The 7,804-nt window shown below is 41.7% G+C and overlaps 1 protein-coding gene across 1 annotated transcript in view; it reads right to left on the bottom strand.

Annotated features, from left to right (window-relative positions):
- LOC104966506 (dystrophin-like) overlaps window positions 1-5,414 on the bottom strand; it is a 26,008-nt gene extending 20,594 nt beyond the window's left edge. Inside the window, exons 1-3 of the mRNA XM_010795692.1 lie at window positions 5,349-5,414; window positions 3,587-3,694; window positions 1,557-1,637 (exon numbers count right to left, since the gene is read on the bottom strand). Coding sequence (XP_010793994.1) covers window positions 1,557-1,637; window positions 3,587-3,694; window positions 5,349-5,414 — 255 coding nt within the window. The remainder of the gene's footprint in view (window positions 1-1,556; window positions 1,638-3,586; window positions 3,695-5,348) is intronic.
- Between the last annotated feature and the right edge of the window lie 2,390 nt (window positions 5,415-7,804).

Below are 7,804 nucleotides of genomic sequence, written 5' to 3'. Positions count from 1 at the left end.
CTCTATTGGCAAGCGCTCCAACACATTGTACGTGATAGGCTAAGCGGTTGACCAATCATAACAGAGCCGGCCAGCTAACCAATCAGAGCAGACTGGGCTCTGGTTTCAAACAGAGGGTGAAAAGAGGTGCTGCAGCACAGGCAGTATGAGAAAAGAGAGCTTTTTGAACATTAAAGCATGGAGACATGTCACCGTAGAGACACCTGAAAATGTGCAGAACAGGGCCCCTTTAAGAGAAACGTGCTGCAGCTTCAGAAACGATGCAAATATACAGTAAAAATAAATTGTTCCAAAACACTTGTGAATGAAGAAACATCTTTACCAACTTGACAATACAAAGCGCTTGCTGACATTCAGGGATTTTAAAATCCACCCAACTGTCACTGTTGGGAGAGTTAATCTGTTTCATCATTTGTTTCATCAAGTTGGTGAGGATGATTCTTCATTTGCATGTGTTTTAGCACATTTGCGTTTTTATATTTGCATCGTTTTTGTAACAGCAGCGTGTTCCTCCCATTGGATATGTGTTGACCGTTGTAACGTGTTGGCAAACCGTACAACAGTGATATAAAGACACAAAACCATAACAGCAACTACCAATGTGGCAAGAGGTTAATTGCAGCAACAATACAGCACCATACAGTCAGTTAGATGGGATGAATATTAAAAACCTTTAGATTTCAGTGCCTTGACCCGTTGGTTATACAAGTCTTAAGCCAGCCACATAAATCAGCATGGGTTCCTCTTTAGTGTAACACATTCTAGATGGAAACTAAATAAATGGAAGACGAAAAAAAGCCGTAGCCCTATTTATCGAAGCTTAGCTGGAATGGCCTGTCAAAATATACCATGGAAACACAGTGGAAAAATGACACAAGCGGCCCTGGCTTTGAGTGGCACGGCGGTTTTGGCCATAACCCAATGAAAACTGGCATTTATTTTCCCCTCCCNAGTCTAAGTCATGGGTCGGCAATAGGTGGCAATAGGTGGTACCTACACCTCTGTGTGTCATTCACTCTCAACATGGATAAAAGTAAAATAAGCATTCTTCAGGTGTAGGTACCACCTATTGCCACCTATTGCCGACCCATGACTTAGACTATGACCTTATGCAATACAAATGTATAACCAATCTGTCTTTGCTATTTTTAAATGCATGGTGTGGTAACACACATTTTAGCGATCTTCACTTAATTAATATATTCTTATAAAGATAGACAATTATACATTAGAAGGGAAATCAAGGCAAGACAACATAATGGCAAAAGATTAGTTGTGGTATGGGCAAAATACCCAATAAGAAAGAGAGTAAGAAGGGGTGTTTTTCTTAGACAGGAAAATAAATGCATCCTGGAGGAGACGGGTGTAAAAGGTATGTGGCAAGTCGGAGAGGATAGAGAGAAACATGAAAGGCCTTGCAATTTAAGCATTTCACTGTCTGAATCCAACCACTGATTTATATCTAGGCTTTATTAATGCAGTCAAATCCATAGCCTTTTATAATGAACTCACACGGTGATGAAGAGAAATATGTATACGTCAATACATGTACTCACATTGTTCTTCTGCAAGATCTGCAGAGCACGGTTGACATTGTTGAGCGAATGAACGCGCGAGAATCCTCTCTCCAACCTCACCTACACACAAAAACACACACACACACACACACACACACACACACACACACACACACACACACACACACACACACACACACACACACACACACATAGACCAGACAGTGGAGGTTATTGAGGCATAAAGAGACCTTGCTCAGGGGCATCCACAAGTGCTACAAACAACCACATTACAATAAAAGTGTGTTTTAATGTGTCTGTTTGCCATTACAATAGGAGATGGTATCAAACAAAGGACAAGGATGATAACATCTTTCCCTGAGATAGAAGTGGGGTAGAGTGAGACAAAATAAGTGAGAATAACAAGAAGGCATAAAGAGAATGAGAGGAGATTGAAGAAGAGAGGAGGGAGGGATTCCAGCAAACAGACAAGGCGCAGGAGGTGAAGAGAGCTGGAGGGGGAAATGAAAACAAGGTGGGAGTAGAAGTTTGATTACCACAGTGGGCCGCGCTGCTGTGTGTATGTTTCCTTCTAAGAAGCAGATTAGTATGTTAATCTTGACATTTGGCATTTATTTACCAGCTTATAAATGTACCAGTGATGATTTTGGTTCAGAGTGGTGGGATGGGAGGCATTATGCTCCTACTACCCCTAGCTCCTAGTACTAGACTCCTGGTACTAGGATGGGTTAAAAGCAGAGAACACATTTCACTCTGTGTGCTGTGTGCTCTGCATGTGTGACCATTAAAGAGGGTTTCATCCCTCCCAATATATATATATGAAGTTTAACATAATAACAGTTACAATCTACCAAGTCAGTCAGGTGGAAAAATACAATTTATTTAGTTACTAATAAGGAGTGCAATTAACATACTGGGTGAAGTGTTCTCTGACGTGGATTTAAAACTGTATAATCAGCAGAGTTATCAATGTGTGATACAAAATGTGTCATACTCTGCAATCTTTCCATATCTCCTGGAAACTACAGCAGTACCTCTCAGGATACAAGTACAGATAGTGAGCATGTCTTGGCAACATATTGGCCCGATTTCTTTTCAATGTTTCAAAAAGTACTGATTTGTGCAAAATTGGAAAGTGCTGTATCTGGTGATGCCATGGGGAAATTTAAACAGATATGAAAACAGTTAATTCAGACACTAAATGCATTTCTTAAATTTGATTTTTGGCCCAAAAGGAAAAAGAATGAAATGATTCAAAATTTCATTTAGTCGATTTCCCTACAGTGTTGCTTGACAGGGAGAAATACTGTTGGAAGTCCAGTGACCCTAAATCATTATTAACGCACAAATGGGTCCTAATATTGGGTTTTTCTTCAGGCCCTCTGCAGTCCACTTTGTTAGATTAAAGAGGTTTAAACTGCGATGTGTCAGTCCAGAGTTTGTTTAGTCCCTGATACAGATTTAATAGTGCTAACCCTATAATAACCTATTAGTTCAAGCAGGTTAGTGGCATTGTTGTGTAGTTGACACTGAAACAAGAAGCATTTTCCCTCATAAATCTTCTAACATGTTTCTAAGCTTCAAGTTTTTTGTTTAGCAATGACTGCTGATTTCTTATATTCTTATTCAACGGTTGCCCAGAGGAATCTTTGTCTCTTTTTGGTTCTTTCAGTTGTCAATCAATTGTACAGTACAGCGTGTAAAAAATAACAACTATTTGTAAAGAGGGCTTACAAACACAATTAAAACACATACAGAGTAGAGAGTACTTTCCCACTTTTTTTCAATATGATAATTTTGTATGCTGTCGTTTTAATCTGCTACTGTGAATGTTGTTTGTGCATAAGGAGGGACACATTTGAACCATCAATACAGGCCAGGTTTATTTTCAGCAATGTGCCAAAAAACAATCAGAATCGACATGACTCTCTTATCAAACCCCTACTTTTGGACTACTAAATTACTGACAACATGTTTGTTTCTATGTGGGTGGATACGTTCCTGATTCTAAAGTATTTTCCTGTGAGTGAGTGTGTGTGTATTCATACCAGCTCATGTCCTGACAGCCCCTCCAGCAGCTCCAGCAGGCGTCTTCCATCACACAGGTCTGAGAACAGATTCTCCACAGGGGGTTTCCCTGTCTGAAACACAGATATTTATGAATAAAAGTTATACTTCTGCAATATTTAAGTCTGTAAAAGAAATGTACATCAGTTGCTGGGAGTCAAAAGACACTGGCATTTCTTCAGTAAGCACAAACTGACTGTGTTAAATGTGAAGATAGCAGTTAATACCCGAGAGGCTGCTCCTTATCAGTGCTGGTAAATCTGGGATTACAAGCTAGCAGTTACTTCACATTTAAAAAAAATGCTGCAGGCGGAGTGTCTTCTCTGGTGCCTTCACTGCCACCAGAGTGAAGGGAACAGGAGCTACTTCAGTACATAAAAAATACAGTACATCAGAAAATAAAAAGTTGTATTTGTATTTCTTTTACAGCTATAAAAAGTAGAAAACGACCTACTATCAGGTTTCTTTCTAATATCTTTGAAAGGGTACCTTCTATGAAAGAGTGCCAAACCTGAGAAATGAGTTAGCATTAAACACTTCTGGGCTCTCTCGGCTGATTTTTCAAATGTGTTTTTAGTTAGAATTCTAAAATAAGGTCATATTTTGCTTGTATTCAGGTCATATTAGTATTTAGTGTCTCTACTGTGACATTGTCTCCATGCTTTAATGTTCAAAAAGACTTAATTTTCTCATACTGCCTGTGCTGCAGCACCTCTTTTCACCCTCTGTTTGAAACCAGAGCCCAGTCTGCTCTGATTGGTTAGCTGGCCGGCTCTGTTATGATTGGTCAACCGCTTAGCCTATCACGTACAATGTGTTGGAGCGCTTGCCAATAGAGGAGTGAGTGTTACAGAGTGAAGTAAAAAAAGGAGTCCAATGAATGCGTTTCAGGCGGCGGGGGGGGGAGGGGGGAGAGGAGTGTGTGGGAGAGAAACTCCCTCTGGACGGAACACAGGGATTTTATCCTTTGCAGAAAACCCCAAAAAGCACAATAGCGCCTCTTTAATGGAAGTGGGCCATTGTAATGTGTTTGCACCTTTCGGCCACCACACTGTTGGCTATGAAATGATGAGTAGCGATCAAGATTGATGTCCATTGTTCTTCCTTCAACAAGTCTGAAAAACACTTTTTCGGTGGTGATTATCTGAAGCACTTGTATAAACAACCTAAGTACTTCTATGTTTCAAGGGTAAACAACACAAACCAAACCCTTTAACACATTTTCTGCTTGATAAAACCTTGTTCAATTTCCTGCGCTTTGTGCCCAGTAGAGAGTCCTGACAGGCCAGCTCTTCCCCGTATTCCCCTGGACGTCGATTACAAAGAGGAGCGAGAAACCGGTCGATCAGGCGCCGCTCCCTCGTGAATGAATTTACTTCAATTAGAGGCTGCAGTCAAGCACAAGAGGACGGAGCGTGTCGTCTTTTATGAACATTTATTGTTACACAGTGTAATGACCATGCACGCTGTGACCCGGGCTAATGACACCATAGGTTAACTCCAGTGGGTTGCCTTTAGGAGAGTCCAAAACTATTTCAAAGGTATTGATTTTGAGGCTTGCTGTGAAATTGAACTGTCAGGTGTTCCGCTGGGCCCTGATATGATATTGATCCCTCTTGCTTAGCGACCAACAAAGAGTCTGGTTACCTGAAACAGCCCGGTCGAGGGCAACGACTGGGGATCCCCACACCCCCTTTATAACTGCTTTTTGGAATTTTAAATAGAAATGTGATAAACTCCTACTCTCTGAGGAATATGAGTGTTGCCTCCAGACAGTTTCTTGCTGCTCTCACTCAGACCATTAGCCATGCTCACTGATGTGGATCCACTTCCACCTTCACATAAAGTCTAGTGCCAGGCTGCCATTGACATTGTGAATATGGCTTTGCCAGTGAGCGCAGGTTAAAGGGAACATTTACAAATTAATCCATCTTCCCTTAAGATAGGATATGTTGCATGAAATACAATACTACACAATGTAGTAGTAAAGTAATATGAATGGGATCATTATGGTATTGTATGTTAAGAGCATATTGTGTGTGAAATAAATTAAAAAAGAACAAAGCCTAACAAAATGTGGAATAAAGAACATCAAGGTGAAACAAAAAGCCTCTTTTAGTAGGTTATTCTTCTTATTCTCTGAAGTTAATGGGGTACGAAGTTACAAAAATGGACAAAGGTAAAACTCCCTTCTCACGTGCTAGAAAACTAACAAGGTCAAGTGTCGGTAAATGTAGTGCAGGGGACCAACCATGGACACGTGAGGAAACCTGTGCGAAAAAGGGTTACAACAAAGAACGGGAGGTGGTTATCGTCCTTCACCTAGGTCTACCAATAAGAAAAGCAGGCTTTAGCTATAACAATGCTAATATAACGTGTGTTCAACAGTAGGACCCAGGTGTCTGCCTGGATTTTATTTTCTGTCTTTGCCAAAATAAAGTTATTTTGCATCGTCTGCCTCCAGCGACTTCGTAAAGTGTTGAGATGGAGGTCCAGACTCTTCAAATGGGCCAGACCAAGATCTCTTACAACAAAGAGCCTCCTTGAAACCAGCAATGTCACACAGTCGATATAAGGTCATCTCTAGAGGGAGACACAAACAAAAAGACAGAACAAAGAAAGACAGAAGGTTGCCGAGAGGAAAAAAACAAAACACTGCAGCTTTATTTCTCTCTCACAATGCTCTCCATTTGAATTAGGGTGTCTTCATCCTAGCTGAGTGGTGTCAGTGAGTGCATGGAAGCAATCAGCACCCCGCGTGGCAGGAGTCAAACGCCTTTGATCAGCTCATGGAGACTGATCCACAGTGACTGGGCGATCTCTCCGGCCTCCACATGCCAGCCAGGACCGCCGCCACCGCGATGGCAACCTGCGACCCCTCCTCGAGGCGCTCACGCTGGGAAAATGTTAATGGCAGAAGACTGTCCTAATGTAACACTGTCATCCCGGTGTTTTATCTGTCTCTGTGTGTTATTTGAGAAGCTGCAATTCATTTGACTTCATGTGGAGCCCTAATCAGTCACACAGAGAGCGCTGCGATCAATGTTAGTGCAAGCCTCCCCTGCGTGGCGCTGAGAAAAAAATTAAGTTGGTTCATTTCAAGAGGCAAGGGAAGCCAATGAAGAAGTGCTTTAAACCTGCAGGCTTTCTAATGGCAGGCAGGGGGGAAATTCCAGTGGTGTGACCCCACTTCTCACTTGATGTATTACATCAGGTAACAGTTTCCTAATGAGTTTATGATCTTCTTCATTATAGCATGATAATAATTGTGTAAGTTATTGTCCCATTAAGAACAACATAGACAATAATGATTCAAGCTTGCGATTTTAAGGTTGCAATCACGGTGTTGTTGGGGGTTCAGTTGCTCTAAAACACACTGTAAGTCATATGTTCCTTGTTACTTTAAGAACATTACAAACAAGGATGTTTTTTGCTGACCAAAGCTTAAGTCTTATCGCAGTTATCGTGAATAACTAATGGAAATAGCTCCCATTGCTCTGTGACCTGTCACTCATCAAACCGGGGGTCATATTTCATTATGTCAGGGATCACCAACTACATTTGGCCAAGACACTTTCACGGGCCAGCGATTTTTATATATAGACCATAATTTTGATGTTGTTGACCGGGTGTCAACGAGACGTTATAAAAAAAAGATTGAGTGGGGGCGAACGCACTAACCACTCCGCCAACGCCACATTCACCCCCGCCGTGCGGGCCGGATCAGAATGTCTGGCGGGCCGGATGTGGCCCGCGGGCCACCAGTTGATGGTCACTGCATTACTTGTTCATTTTTTTTCTGAAGTTGTACCCATGGATGTATAAAGAATAGCTTTAGAGCAAAGTTATTCTCCGTGGGGACTTCTGGCAACAATCTTGATTCTGATTGGCCAGAAGACTCGAAAAAGCATCAGCAAAGATGTTTCATTGAGAAAAAAAAAAAAAAAGTATTTTTTCAAATGTCTTTTTTCTTCACTCACACATCTGCGACCCACCAGTTGAGAACCACTGCTCTAACACATGTCAAACTCAAGGCCAAATCAGGCCTGTGGTGGATTTAATTTCGGCCCGCAGGATCATTAGATCTGGCCCGCCGGTATATTGCACGCACACCTTCAGTCAATCCTGAGGGTCTCCTCAGCTCAGAGCCTGACCCCAAACATTGATGAACTTGCACCCAAGATGAGATGCCAAGTATC

Source organism: Notothenia coriiceps, unplaced genomic scaffold (genome assembly GCF_000735185.1).
Source record: "Notothenia coriiceps isolate Sejong01 unplaced genomic scaffold, NC01 NC01_scaffold00037246, whole genome shotgun sequence".
NCBI lineage: Eukaryota > Metazoa > Chordata > Actinopteri > Perciformes > Nototheniidae > Notothenia > Notothenia coriiceps.
Note: the sequence above shows the minus strand (reverse complement) of the source record. Positions and strands in the feature narration are given on the sequence as shown.